The 16,129-nt window shown below is 41.8% G+C and overlaps 1 protein-coding gene across 1 annotated transcript in view; it reads left to right on the plus strand.

Annotated features, from left to right (window-relative positions):
- Positions 1 to 16,129, plus strand: part of PRKG2 (protein kinase cGMP-dependent 2) — a 123,632-nt gene that overhangs the window by 19,409 nt on the left and 88,094 nt on the right. The window contains exons 2-4 of the mRNA XM_030204906.1: positions 4,336 to 4,502; positions 9,335 to 9,448; positions 14,154 to 14,259. Coding sequence (XP_030060766.1) covers positions 4,336 to 4,502; positions 9,335 to 9,448; positions 14,154 to 14,259 — 387 coding nt within the window. The remainder of the gene's footprint in view (positions 1 to 4,335; positions 4,503 to 9,334; positions 9,449 to 14,153; positions 14,260 to 16,129) is intronic.

Consider the following 16,129-nt stretch of genomic DNA (forward strand, 5'->3'; position numbering starts at 1 on the left):
TAATCTATAAATCTCAATTCACAGTCACAACAACAGCAGAATCTATTCTTCCCCAACTCGAAATAGCCTCAGTCAGAATCAGTCACCCTAACCTACGTGATCACCTAAACCTAATCTCATTCTACAAACCACCGGGTAATTGGCAAGTCTCACAAACACACTTTCTGGACTTTATATCAAACACTTGTATTTCCACCCAGAACATTCTCATAGCAGGAGACATCAGTCTTCACCTTGAAGATACTAATTCAAGCAATATACGCGAATGTAAAGACTTCCTGCAACTATGGGAGCTCCACTGGTCAAATATACAACCTACCCATAACAAAGGACACACACTAGACATCATCACCCACAAATTCGCACCAGAACCAAATCTCACACTAATAGACACAAAATGGACAGCTAGGCCATGGTCTGACCACTACAGTGCAAACCTTTCCCTCCACTGGAGAACAAAGAAGACACAACAACAAATAAAACAACAAACATACACCACGAGAGGCAAAATAGACCCACCAACATTCTGGCAACAATTCTACACTGATGAATGGACAAAACCTACAGACTCACCCCAATTTCTCCAAGAATGGGATAACAGATGCAGAACAATACTAGACAATATAGCACCACTTCAAACCAGAATCTCACATAGAAAAAACTCAATACCATGGTTTAACGAAGAATTGAAAGAACTAAAAACACAGCTCAGAAGATTAGAAAGAGCAAGGAGCAAGAAAAAAGACGAAAACACACACAAAGACTGGAAACAACTACAAAGAAAATACAAATACACTATCAGACAAACTAAAAGGACCTATTACAAAACCAAAATAGGACCAAATTACAAGGATACGCACAAACTCTTCTCACTCGTGAACAATCTTCTAAATACTACCAATGTCACCTCCAACAACTCAGATACCCCATCAGCAACCAACCTTTCAACCTACTTCAATGAAAAAAATCATAAAGCTCCGATCCATGATAACCACCAACACAACGGACTACACAAATATCCTTGAATGCCTAGACTCAAAACCCGAAGAATGCCCAGCAGACCGATCATGGACCGACTTTGACACGCTGTCATTAAATGAAATCTCACACTGCCTCGGAAAATACGCCAAATCACAATGCAAGTTAGACATCTGCCCTAACAGTCTAATAAGATCCGCACCCAAACAATTCAAAGCAGACCTCACGAACCACATAAATTACAGGCTTCAAAATGGACTCTTTCCCACGAATAAAGGAAACATCCTACTCACTCCACTACCGAAAGATGCTAAATAAAGCACAATGGACCTAACCAACTATCAACCAGTAGCATCTATTCCACTCATGACTAAACTCATGGAAGGCATAGTGACAAAACAACTTACTGAATACCTAAATAAACATTCAATTATACACGAGTCTCAATCAGGATTTCAGTTGAATCACAGCAGCAAGACTGTACTAGTGTCTGCAATGAACTCATTCAAACAAGCAATTGCGGCCGGCAACAACATCCTCCTCCTACAATTCAACATGTCTAGCGCCTTTGACATGGTTAATCATGATATACTAATACATATACTAGAATACTTCAGAGTAGGAGGCACAGTTCTCAAGTGGTTCAAATGGTTCCTGACCACAAGATCATACCAAGTAACAACGAACGTTGACAGATCACCCCCATGGATACCTGAGTGTGGAGTCCCCCAGGGATCCCCTCTATCACCAGCATTATTCAACCTAATGATGATACCTCTAGCCAAGCTACTAGCCAATCAAAACCTCAACCTCTACATTTATGCAGATGACGTCACAATTTACATCCCATTCAAACATGATATAACTGAAATCACCAACGAGATCAACCAAAGCCTCCAAATAATGCACACTTGGGCAGCTGCATTTCAATTAAAACTTAATGCAGAAAAAACACAATGTCTTGTACTCACCTCACAACATAACACAAAAAACTTCTCCACCATAAGCATACCATACTGCTCTCTTTCTGTCTCACAAAACCTGAAAAATCTTGGAGTCACCATTGACCAAAACCTCACTCTTGACACCCACGTGAAAAACACGACGAAAAAGATGTTCTACACCATGTGGAAACTCAAAAGAGTAAAACCTTTCTTCCCGAGACACATCTTCCGTATCCTGGTACAGTCAATGGTAATAAGTCACCTGGATTACTGCAATGCACTGTACGCCAAGTGCAAAGAACAGACAATCAAAAAACTCCAAACTGCCCAGAATACGGTCGCCAGACTCATATTTGGAAAAACTAAATACGAAAGTGCAAAATCCCTAAAAAAGAAACTTCACTGGTTCCCAATTAAGGAACGCATTGCATTCAAGATCTGCACGATTGTACACAAAATCATCCACGCAGACGCCCCAATCTACATTCTAAACCTTGTGGACCTCCCTCCCAGAAACGCCACAAGATCATCTCACAAATTCCTCAACCTGCACTATCCCAGCTGCAAAGGACTCAAATATAAACTAATGCATGCCACTGCCTTCTCATACATGAGCACACAGTTATGGAATACGTTACCTACAGACTTGAAAGCAATCAAGGAAACAACTATCTTTCGAAGATCTCTGAAGACATTCTTCTTCAACAAGGCCTACAATGAGAACCTATAGCCTCACTAAGGCAAGGCCTACAATGAGAACCTATAGCCTCACTAAGGCAACTCACCAACTCACTCAATTAAGAACGCCCACCTTATATATCTACCCTAATCACTCTCTTCCTCTTCTTTCTTTCTTCCCTTCCATAATAGCCACACATTACTAATTGTATCTGATATCCTGGAATGAAAATGTTATCAAATCTATGTAAGCCACATTGAGCCTGCAAATAGGTGGGGGAATATGCAATAAAATAAATAAATAAAAATAAAGAGAGTGTGTGTGAGGTGTCCCCCTCCCCCCCCCCCCCCCCAATATTCAAAATCATTAACCAGACAGGAATGGCACCTGGCCGGTTAAATGGTACTTAGCCTTCTATCCAGTGATATTCGGCTGGAGATAGCCAGCTGTTTCCCGCTGAATATTGCCGATTAGCAGCTAGTGGCTAGCCAGTTTTATCATGTAATATAACTGGCTATCCACTGATTTGTAGCTTGGGTTTGGTGGCCACTTTTGGCTGCGTATATACCTAGAATATCTTTGACCGGTTTGAAGCTAACCAGCCAGTGCCAAATATCGGCTTGAATGGTTAACTTGAAACTGGCTAAAAATAAACCGAATATTCAATGTTAGTCACCGGAAATGACCACGGTGGTCTGAATATTGGTCCCCGTGTGTTTCTCAAAGAGAGAGTCAGAGAGAGTGTGTATTGAATAGAATTGGGTGGGCCATAAGGGCCATGACCCCACCAATATTTTGGCCTATACAGCATCAGGAAATAGAGAGTTTGGGATCAGGATGTTTTGCTGTTCCTGAGTATGTGTGTTTCTTAGAGATACAGAGAGAGTCAGAGAGAGTGTGTACAGGTGTATATGTTGCTTGGAGAGTGAGAGAAATAGAGAGTGCACATTTCTCAGAGAGATTCTTAGTTTGAAGCCTCTAGCTTGAAAAATACTAGACCTGATCCCCCTGATATTCAGCTGGCAGAGGTGAATGTTTTGCTGCCCACAGCCAGAGTTATTTCCATATAGTCAATGCCTGGCACTGTTCAGGCTTCAGCATTGAATATCCAGGGTTCTTTTTAGCTGGCTACCACATAGCCGGCTAAGTCAATGATTTTAACCACTTCTCACATTCTTGTGTTATAACGTCTTTCAGTTGAGCATCGTCAAGGGAGATGAATGGTATTAAAAGGAGAGGTTAGTCCTTGCCCACATAAGCCAAACTGCTTAAAGATAGAACTGCTATGTATGCAGCCAAATTTAAGCAGTTTACTTATGCGGTGAGAGGCTGAATATCGGCACTTAACCCAACTCCGCCCCTGGAACACCCACAAGTTAGCCACTTTTGAGTTCGGTACTAACCGGTCATTTTCAGCAAAGATAACTGGTTAAGTGCCACTGAAAATGACTGTCTAGCCACAAACAAGCTACTTAACCAGTTGGCAGCCATTTCAGGCTGGTTGGCTGTGATATTCCTTGGTTGCATTTTCTTCAATGGTGTCCGAATGAATAAGGAATAAACAAACTTTATATATATATATATACACAGATGGTAACAGTTAATAACGGGGATGGAATGGGGTGGGATTTGATATATTGCCTTTCTATCTGACTTGTTTGAATTTGCAAGGCAATAGTTGAGACTTTGCTGGGGCTTGCACAGTACACGTTAACGTTGTTATTCTGATCGTAGTGTCAAGAAGCTGCTTATTGGTGCCATCATGAGTAATGATTTCCTGAGGCAGCTGGAGGCCTCACATGTCCGGCGCATGGTAGACTGCATGTACGAGAGGCAGTATGGACAGTCACAACTTGTTATTCGAGAAGGGGAAGCAGGAAACCACCTCTATGTGCTGGCAGGTAAGATAGTACCATGTGCGCAAACATCTGAAGGCTCCTGATATAGGGTGGGTGGGTGGGTGGAAAAGAGAAAGATGCTTATCTCCCTCACCTTGAGAATAGACTTGACTAGAGGAACCTGTAGAGGAAATAAAATAGAAATCTGGAAGAGTCAAACACCCTGTTGTGATAACGTTTATGCTGTCAGTAATGACCCCATTACAGTCACCGGTGAAAACCTTCCATAATCTTTTTCCGAATAAAATGCACTGTAATGCTCATTCAGTCCCGTTATAAATTGTAAGAATTATATGAATTGTGTCTAATGGGATCTTTAAAAATGCAGCAAAGAGGCAAAATGATAGCACTTACCTTGTGACACCATCCCAACAGGGATCTCTGTTTCACCAAAGACTTCTTCAGGGGATAAACTGGTGCTGTCTTACTAAATCACATATGATTCACTTTGATGCCGTGGACTTACTATATACTTCCTCCCGCTGCTCATGTTGGAAGAATCTTTGCCCCTGCATCGGTAATTAGTGAGCAATGATTAAACTGGATGTTTGGACTGAGATAGTGCTTACAATTCCAGCATATGGATTCATGACTATGAACCACACCACTATCAGTACAAATTGACCATTCCTTTAATGGTGAGGAAATTAAATTTCTTATAGTAACTCACCTGCACCTTCTCATCTCCTGCTCACTGTGTCATACTAGATGCAATTAGTCATATAAGCAAGTAGCCTCCAGAAAAGAAAAGATGTAAATGGGGACAAAGGTTTGAGTGATGCCAATTGTGTTCCTTGTCACTGTTCCTTCAGGATATCTGCATATCCAGTACTGAGAGATCTTCCACACCATAGTTGTGTGTGTGTGTGTGTGTGTGTGTGTGTGTGTGTGTGTGTGTGTGTGTTTACATATTGTTTTGTATTATACTGACAGCCTCTAAGCTGTTCTTGTAGGTTAAATGTTGCATGTGACCCATTACTTCCAGTCTCCTACCTGGCTTCATGCCTCAGCTCGAAATATAATCCTTGACCCTGGTGGCCATTTCCAGAGACCTTAGTCCTTATGGGTATTCCTTTGCTCCCTTCCCTTTAGTGCGTCTTGAGTTTAGAAAGCAAGTACTCCTGCCTTTCTCTCTCTCTCTCCCCCTGAAATACACATTCTTGTACAATTAATTCAACATCCATCTCTTCAGTTATTCAACATCCACTTCTTCAGTAATTCAGCATCCAGCCATAGTCAATTAATTGAATAGCAATCAGGACTCTGTGTGACTGTACTGAAGCAGAATCAGTGCAGCACTCTTGTTTCAACTATCTACAGTAACTCACCTGTTTACTTATTTGTAATAAGCAGTTGAAAATTAAGAAAGTGAGTCTTCCCTGTGGATGTATTATTCCCCAATTCTATATATGGCACCTTAAGTTTGGCCATGTGTCCAAATTGCATGCACAATTTAATTGATTAACAAGCCAATTAGTGCAGATAATTGGTACTTAACAACCAATGAGTGGCACTAATTGTCTTTAATTAGAATTTATGTGCACAACCTTATTCACGTATTCTATAATGCTGTGCATGTAAATTCTAATGTGCACAGCTGAAAAGGGGGTGTGGCCATAGGCGTGGAATAGGCAGGTTGTGGGCATTCTTAAAAACTATGTGCACTGTTGTAGAATGCACCCAATCTGCGCCTAAGTTAGAAGCAGGTATTTAGGCCTGGTTTTAGGTGCACCTAAATTTCAGGTCCAAGAATGGCACATGTGCATAATTCTATAAAGTGCGTCTAACTTTAAGCATAGTTCATAGAATAGCCCTAAGCATGTGGTTTTTCAGCGTAATATATAGAATTTGGGCCTATGAAAATAGAATTTGAGCTTTCAGTTTTGATTCCTTTTCTTCAAAAAGCATCTACTACAATGACAAATAATAAATGTTACAACTGTACTCTTTCCAAAAATACTAGAACTAAGGGGCATACAATGAAGCTAGAAAGCAGTAAATTTAAAATGAATCTGAGAAAATATTTCTTCGCTCAATGTGTAATTAAACTCTGGAATTTGTTGCCAGAGAATGTAGTGAAAGTGGTTAGCTTAGCAGGGTTTAAAAAAAGGTTTGGATGGCTTCCTAAAGGAAAAATGGACTTGGGAAAAGTCTACTGCTTATTTCTAGAATAAGCAGCATAAAATGTATTGTACTGTTTTGGGATCTTGCCAGGTACTTGTGACCTGGATTGGTCACTGTTGGAAACAGGATGCTGGGCTTGATGGACCTTCGGTCTGTCCCAGTATGGCAATACTTGTGTACTTATATAACAACAACAACAACAACAACAAAGCACTGCCTTTGTAAAAACAAGAATAGCTCCCAACCCTTAGTAATCTGTGTTCGGACATTTTTTTCATTACCATATGAACAGAGTGAGAAAAAGAAAAGATGACAGCATAGTCTGGCTTGCATCAAATTCTATAGGAGAAAAGGAAAACAATTTTCATATATTTAGGAACACAAGAATCTAGAGTCAATAAATGATTGCCAAAGGTATGTGCTTGGATGATCCGTGCTAAGCTTGTATTCTATAAATGGAGCTCTATGCAGAATGTCCTTTATAGAATATTAGCTTAGGGGGTCTTTCACTAAACCGTGGTAGATATTTTAGTATGTGCTAAATGCTTAATTACTGCGTGCTAAATGCTAGAAACGCCCTTAGGAATAAATGGGCATCTCTAGTGTTTAGTGCATGCTTATTTTTCGCAATCGCCAAAAATGCTATTGTGGCTTAGTAAAAGGCCCAATCAGTGCACATTTCCTTTAACTAAAGGGTTGCTGCTCTGCAACCCGGAACTATCACCGTCCCAACGCGGGTGCTGGCAGGAGTTCCACCCCTGGCGCACATCATTTCGGTGCTACAGAAAATCAGGTCTGATTTTCTAGTACAGGGGTTAGCACCGGGTTAGCGTGGGAGCCCTTACCACCACCTCAATGGGTGGCGGTAAGTGCTCCCCCCCTAAAATGGCTGCTTGGCAAGTTCAAACCAACCACACGGTCATTTCTTTTATTGGCCTTTTCATCCCCTGTGGTACAAGGGGCCCTAGCACATGGCAAAAATGGCCGCTGCCACTATTACAGGGCCTCTTTTACCAGCAGCTTTTACCTTCAGGTGCAAGCACTTATAACTGCCAAAGGCTGTTTGTCTGTCCCAATTAGATTGTAAGCTCTGTCGAGCAGGGACTGTCTCTTCATGTTCAAGTGTACAGTGCTGCATACGTCTAGTAGCGCTATAGAAATGATAAGTAGTAGTAGTAGTAGTAAGGCTGATATAAATGCTGGTGCCCAACTGCTGGCAGTTAGTTGTGTAAATCCAGGCATCCTATAATGTCACACCTAAATTCTGAGAATGCCCCTAACCTGCCCTTGTTCACGCCCCCTTTGAAATTGTGCACCATGAAATTTAGGTGCAGCTGTTATAGAATAGGGCATAAGGCAGATCTGCACATAACTGCCAATTAAGTGCTACTTTAGTAATTGATCGTTAGCTCCTGATTGAGGGGGGTCTTTTACAAAACATCGGTAAGCCCAACGTGGGCTTACCGAATGCTAAATTGGGACTACTGCAGGCCCAATGCAGCTGTCGGTGGTAGTTTCCCTTCTCCCCCCCTCCGAGTGTGTGCCATTTCCGAGGGGGGGGGGGGGGAAGAAAACCCCCAGAAATTGCTTGCACAGTGGTAACCTGGCGGTAATCGGGCATTGCTGTGCAATGCCTGGTTACCTCCGGATTACCGTGGAAGCCCTTGTTGCCACCTCAATGGGTGGCAGTAAGGGCTCCCCGCCACATGGCCACGTGGTAAGAGTTCTCTTACCACGTGGCCATATTAGTCTGGGGGCTTTTTAACTGCTGTGGTAAAAAGGGCCCTGGTGCACGGGGAATAACGGCCCCCATCGCTAGCACATCAGGGCAAATTTGGGCAACCTATATAGAATCTGGGGGAAGATATGCTAAAAGGGGTCAGACCAATGGTCTATCAAACCAGCATCCTGTCTCTGACAGAGGCCAATTCAGGTACCTAGGAAGTACCTAGCAGATTACAAAGAGTAGATTCGTTCATTGCTCACTCCCAGGGATAAGCGGTGGCTTTCACCAAGTTTCTCTCACTGATAAATGTTTATGAACATTTCCTTCAAACCCCTTTAAATCTAACTATGCTAGATAACTGGACCACATTGGCCTACAGAAGATGATGGTAGCTCCACTGGAAAAAGAGAAACCCAAAAAGCTGTTCCTGCTCTTAACTAAAGTAAATGTAATTAAAGATGGAGGGTTCTGGGATCCAAATAAAACCTGCAGAAATGGAGATGGTAGGGGAGCTTTTTAGAGGAATGGAACACAGGGTTTTCACAAATCATCTAAGATAGCTTCACCTTCTGTATGTTCCAAATTTCTTTCTTTCAGACCATACCAAATAGATATTTATCTGACCCAAATATTTACCCAAATAAACCCTTCTGCAACAGTTCAGCAGAACCTACGGATGCTACCACTGTTTGCCAACTGGAGATTCAAAACGGTAGCAGCTAATCAACTGCTGGAGGTCTGAGATTGAAGCAATAAGGTTTAGAGGAAAACACTGGTCCATGAGTATGTAATTATTATTATTAGCATTTGTATAGAGCTACCAGATGCACGCAGCGCAGAACACCTGATACAAAGAGACAGTCCCTGCTCAAAAGAGCTTACAATCTAAATAATACAGACAGACAAGACAGTTACGGGTGAGGGAAGTAATGGGAGCTAAAAAGCAGCAGTGAAAAGGTGGGTAATGATGTCCTCTTTCCTACAGATGGCTTGCTAGATGTGGTTCAGAATGGTAGACGGCTGGGACAGATGCATCCTGGGACAGCGTTTGGAGAACTAGCGATTCTGTACAACTGTAAGAGGACTGCCACTGTGACAGGTATGAAAACAGCTATAAGGGCAATTCTGCAACTGTACGCATATAGGGGTCCTTTTACTAAGCTGCGGTAAAAAGTGGCCTGCAGTGGTGTGGGCGTGTGTTTTGGCATCCACTGGGCCATTTTTTAACTTGGCTTGGAAAAAAAAGACTTTTTTTAATGGGGGCAGTAAATGGCTGTGTGCGAGAATTAAAGGCAGCGTGCGACTCTTTACAGCCTGAACCCTTACTACTACCCATTGACCTAGTGATAAGGGCTCATGCGCTATACATTCAGTACTCATACAGTGTGCATCAAATCAAACAGATAGGATATTAGTAATATCTGCAGTAAATCAAAATGAATAAATGCACATCAGGTATACAATAAGCTGATTTTATACTGTATATAGCATGTATTCAAGCAATATTAAATAAGACTTCAAACCAAAGTAACTTGTTGATTCTGCTCCACTGTGAGCCATTGGCATAGCACGGGGGGCCTTGGAAGCCTGGACCCCCCCCCCAATTTGTGTTCAGGGGCCCTCCCCACAAGGTCTGCTGGTTTGGCTGTCAGGGGTCCCCAAGCCCTGTCAGCAGAAGCTTTCCTACGGTGATATTTGCCACTGCACTGCCTGCCTTGCTTTCCTCCTCCCCCCGTGCGCATGCTCAGAAGCTCATGCATGCTCAATTTCACTAAAACTGAACATGCACATGGAAGAGGGGAAAGCAGGGCAGCCAGCGCGGCGGTGAATATCGCAGCAGGAAAACCTATGCTGGCGGGCATGGGGACCCCTGCCAGCCCAGGTATGTGGGGTTACGGTGGGGGTCGAGTGCTGCAAGGAGTTGGGGCAAAATGTGCCCTCCCCCCACTTTGGGCTCATGCCCCCTCTGAAATCGAGGTCTGGCTATGCCACTGCTGTGAGCATCATTCAATAAAGATTTTTTTTTCCATAAGCACAGCATAAGAAAAGGTCTTTACAGAATAAGGCCATTGGGCCCACTTTATACAACATTCACAACTCCCAATAACTTGCAGTGTATGGCATGGTTATTGCAAATAATGTATCACTATGATTTGTAAGTGGTTCCCAGTCACTCTGGATCATATAATTACACTGCCACTAAAATGTTATTGCCTGTACATCTGTACTTAAAGGTTTTCTCACATTTCATGTATTCTTGTATAAAGGAAAAAGTGGTGAGTGTTGCTTGTCTTAGGCAATGTTCTCATGCCGAAATGTAGAAATAGTGTGACCGCAGAGCAGTACAACTCATCAATTTTTTAGCACTTTTGACAAGCAGGTGTAAAAGTAATCTCAAATGAATAATATAGCAATAAAGCAATATGTTTTAAAGTCTGGAGCTGACTTAAGTTTGCAGAATGAGGTGGGAACACCTCTGTTGTAATCAGGTTTACTTCACTTTTGCTATGAAATGAATATTGTTTTGAAGTATGCATGCAGAGAAAAAGATTGCCTCTTCAATTTACCAATTAAGCATTATAAAATAAAATCATAAGTTAAAAAAAAATCTTTAAAAAAAGGTGACACATAAGAACATAAGCATTGCCACACTGGGACAGACCGAAAGTTCATCTAGCCCAGTATCTTGTTTCCAACAGTGTCCAATCCAGGTCAAAAGTACCTGGCAAGATCCTGGAGCAGTAAAACAGATTTTATGCTCCTTATCCTAGAAATAAACAGTGGATTGTCCCAAGTCCATCTAAATAATGGCTTATGGAATTTTCCTTTAGGAAATTATTCCATCCTTTTTTTAAACCCTGTTAAACTAACTGCTTTTACCACATTCTCTGGCATTGAATTCCAGAGTTTAATTATACATTGAGTGAAGAAATATTTTCTCTGGTGTGTTTTAAATTTACTACTTAACAGCTTCATTACATGCCCCCTAGTCTGTACCCATTCCACTCCACTCATTATTTTATAGACCTCTATCATATCTCCTCTCTACGTCTCTTTGCAAAGCTGAAGAGCCCCAGCCTTTTTAGCCTTTCCTCATAGGGAAGTCGTTCCATCCCCTTTATCATTTTCATCACCCTTCTCTTTACCTTTTCTAATTCTGCTGTATCTATTTTGAGATGTGGTGATCGGAATTGCACACAGTATTTGAGTGCAGTAGCACCATGGAGCGATACAAAGGCATTACAATATTCTCATTTTTGTTTTCCATTCCTTTCCTAATAATTCCTAACATTCTATTTGCTTTCTTAGTTGCTGCTTGCTACACACTGAGCAGAGAGTTTCAAAGTATCATCATTAAGGACAACTAGCTCCATTTCCTGGTCGGTGTCTCCTAAAGTGGAACAATGCATCGTGTAGCTATAGTTTGGGTTCCTCTTTCCCAGATGCATCACTTTGCACTTGCTCACATTAAATGTTACATTACATTTAGGGCTTATATCCCTCTAATACCTGATGACCAGTCTCATATAAAGAGTTTATTTATTTGTTTAGATTTTGCTCACACCTTTTTCAGTAGTAGCTCAAGGTGAGTTGCATTCAGGTACTCTGGCTATTTCTCTGTCCAAGGAGGGCTCACAATCTAAGTTTGTACCTAAGGCAATGGAAGTTAAGTGACTTGCCCAAGATCACAAGGAGCAGCAATGGGATTTGAACCAGCCACCTCTGGATTGCAGGATTGCAAGACCAGTGCTCTAACCACTAGGCCACTCCTTCAATTGCACTATAACATACAGGAGATGCTACAGAAACCTACATTTTAAAAAGGTTTTCACTACTGAACTCGAGCAATCCGTTGATTATTTTTCTGTATAGTCAGGTTACTGCTGCAGCCTGCTGACCAATAACGACTTGGGCCCATGAACACAGGACATATTGTACAAGAAGATCACAATTTTTTATTTTCATATTAGATTATTTATATACTGCCTTTCTATGCTACAGCCAAAGTGGTCTACATATTGCATTCAGGCACTTCTTTTGTCCATAGTGGGCTCACAATCTAAGGGGTCCTTTTACTAATTCATGCTAAAAAGTGGCCAGTAGTAGTTTTATCGCGTGGGTTTCCTGCATGCTCTGGCCACTTTTTAGTGTAGCTCTGAAATGGCTGAATTTATATTTTGGTCAATAATGGCCATGAGCTAATTTCTAAATAAGCGTGCAGCCATTACCACTTGAACACTTACCTATTTAGCAGGCAGTAAGGGCTCATGTGCTACTCATGCAGGAATCAAGCAGCACTTGGCAATGTGCCCGTTCTGCTCGATTACTGCTGGGGAACGCCTACACCCCATCTCCCCACACTAGGAAAATAAAAATTATTTTCTAACGCAGGAAACAGCGCGCAACAAAATCAGAACTACTTCAGGGTGCCTGGGTGCACCCCGCAGTAGCGCTGCTTTGCTGCATGCTAGCCACACAGTAGCCCTACTGCATCTTCATAAAAGGACCCCTAAGGTTCTTACCTGCGGCAGTGGCATGTTAAGTAACTTGCTGAGAGTCACAAGGAGCTGCAGTGGGAATTAAACCCAGTTTTCTGGGTTTTCAGACCACTGCAATAACCATTAGTCTACATTATATCTGTGCATATAGGTGAAGATTTGCTTCTTTTGTGGAAACTGTATAAAGTCGCATTGTTAGCAGTGGTGCAGCCAGAGGTTGAATTGGGGGGGGGGCACAAAATTTTGCCCTGCCCTGACTCCACCCTGCACTCCATGCCCCTTGCCCCTGACACCCCCAATTCAAATGTAAAACACCTATTGGTGAGGATTCCCAAGCCCTGCCAGCAGAAGATGTTCTCCTCTGGTGGGCAGAAACTCCCAAGGCTTGCTGCCCTTCCCCCATGTATGCTTCATTTTTGCACATGTGTGAAAATCGAATATGGGTGGGGGAGGGGGTGGTGGTGACTCATGGAAAGTGCCACCAACTGCAACAGAGAGTTTCTGACTGCCACAGGAGGATCATCTCTCCTGGTGGGGTTGAGGATCCCCACTAGCCACAACAAAAGATTGTGCGCAATTTTTAGGGGGCCTGCGCCTACAGTGGGTGGGCCCAAATGCAGATTTTTATGCCACTTTTTGGACATTCTTCTTTTTTGAAAATGAGCTCCTTACGTACCCCCTTGTGACTAGGATGCCAGCTACCATAGCAATAACTACTTTGTCATCTTCTGATTACCCATCTACCTCTCCCTGTTACTCTGTGTCACTCCTTCCACCCCCTTCCCCATGTCTTTCATTGCAATCCTTTATATTTTCCACTAGGAATCCCAGGTAGGCTTGGGGGGCCTATCAGGACTGGGGATGGGAGAGGGGATTGGAAGGAGGGTGGATGGGAGAGGGAAGGGGTGGGGGGATGTTCCAGGGGGGATTAGAAAGTCTGATTTCTTCAAAGAGTTATACAGGTCCTGGTTGATATTCAGCCAGGGCCTGCACAGCTAACTAGATGAATTTAGGACAGTGGGCCACATTTCGACAAACACAGTCTTCATCAGGGGTTCTTTCAAGCCAGCAAAATAAAAATGACCACACTCAAAATATGTTAACAGATTGCTTTAAATGCTCGCAGCAGCACAGAGCCTGTTGAAACGCAGCCCATGTTGGGTTGGAGTGTCAATAATTTTTGTTTGAAGAACAAACTTTGGTCTCCCTGGACATTGTGGCTGGCTATTTCCACTTCCTTTGACAAAATGCATTAAATCAGCATTGTGATTAAGGTAAACAAAGATAACCCTGCTTCCATTGCAGCCGTCATCCATTCTAAGATCTGGGTTCTAGACCGGCAAGTCTTTCAGTTCATCATGATGAGTTCGGGACAAGCACAACATCAGGAATATTGCAGCTTTCTACACAGGTATGTGCTGGGGTGTATTAACAGAATTACCACTGATAAATGAAGTGAAGTTATTCTCATGCTTAGTCCAGCACTGGGTAATCCTTGGTAGGTATACTGTGTCCACTTTTTGGTTTATCAGTATACTTCACTTTCAGAAGAATTTTGAGAAAATAGAAAATCCAGAGAAGAGAAACAAGAAATTCAGATAGCATGATTTGTGGTGAAAAGTTGAAAAACTTGGATATATTTAGCCTAGAGCAGTATAAATGGAAGTGTGGGAGACCAGCCAAGGCTACCTGACCCTTCAGGTGAACCTTCAGCTGTGCATCCCTCCACCATTTTCATTTCTATTTATAATGCCATCATGTGGTATAGAAGATATTCTATCATTGCCAATGTAGAGAAACATTTAACATCAGAACATAGATAAGTTGCATGACTTATTTAAGATTAGGGAAGGACCAATGGTCATCCACTAAAGGAGCCAAACCCAGACATCAAGGTAAATAAAATCCAAATTCATTGTAAAAAATAAATCAGATATACTCAAACTTAATCAGACTCAACATGGAACCGTGTATTGGCAATCCAGTATCTGCTTCGGGAGTCGGTATATCTGAGTTGTACCCTCACAGAGGTTCTTCATCTAGTGGGAGAATAGAGTGTGTTTTCATTCTGTTTTGTTTACCATCCTTTCCCCTTAACGTGTAATACTGCCACTTCACCCAAGGTATAATACTAACAATACACCCAAGTAAAATGGAGCCTCCAGATGTTGGGGGACGGGGGAGTCTGATTAAGTTTGACTATATCTGATTTTTATTTTGGGACAATCAGTTTGGATTTTATTTACCTTGCTGTCTGAGTTTGGCTCCTTTAGTTGATGGCTATTGGTCCTTCCCTACTCTTTTTCTTTGGTATTTGCATTCATAGGGAATTTGCCTTTTTTGTCTTTTTCTACATGACTTATTTAAGCTCAGAAACCTAGCAGAGAGTAGAGGAGTCAAAGCAGGGGTCTCCAGGTCTGTATCTGCATTGTTCCAAAGACTGTGCTATAGTACCAACTGAGAAAGAATGGTAACTTGTACTGATTTTAAAACGATGTTATATATTAGTTGATTGATGTGGCACTCTCTCTAAATAAATTCTTTGCAGGTTGGGATATTTTTTATTAGATCAACATAAGACCTACCCAAAAACACTGGGGTCAATATTCCGTGATAGTAGCAAGTGTATCAGTTTAAATGCTAGCGCTCGCATGTAAATGAATATGCATATTAAGTGGCGCTATATCTATAGGAGGCAATTCTATAACTTGGCACATCAATTTAGGTGCTCACTTTATGCAGGCTGTGAGCCTGTTCTGTAATGGCACTTACACGTGAAATTGCCATTATGGAATACTAGTGTACATTGAGCACCAACATTTAGGCGCTAATAGTTACTCCAGGTCTATGACTGGTGTACATTTTTATTCTTAAATGTGATATTTACGTCAATCAAAATACTGGAGTTGACAAAGGAAGTATTATACCTTATCAAAAGACCTCAGCACTGCTACTCAATGAGCATAATTCATCTCATTGAGATTTAGGCACCATCGTCGTCATTGGTCTTTTCAGACATTTATCCAAATATATTTTTTCAGATATACTTTTTGCTTTATAAAAACTTTATATCACATAAATGGACATATCTTATATCAGCTCAGGGGTAAATTATTCAACATGAGTCATGTTTCGACACTTGCTGAATCAAGGATATACCCCTTAACATTAAGCCACATGCATCTTGCTGACAAATGCTCTCCTGATCAAGATACTGTAATGCAGCATATATAGGCTGCAAAGAAAACCCACTACAATCATTGCAAACTGTCCAAAACACA

The sequence above is a fragment of the Microcaecilia unicolor genome, chromosome 5 (assembly GCF_901765095.1).
Source record: "Microcaecilia unicolor chromosome 5, aMicUni1.1, whole genome shotgun sequence".
Lineage (NCBI taxonomy): Eukaryota > Metazoa > Chordata > Amphibia > Gymnophiona > Siphonopidae > Microcaecilia > Microcaecilia unicolor.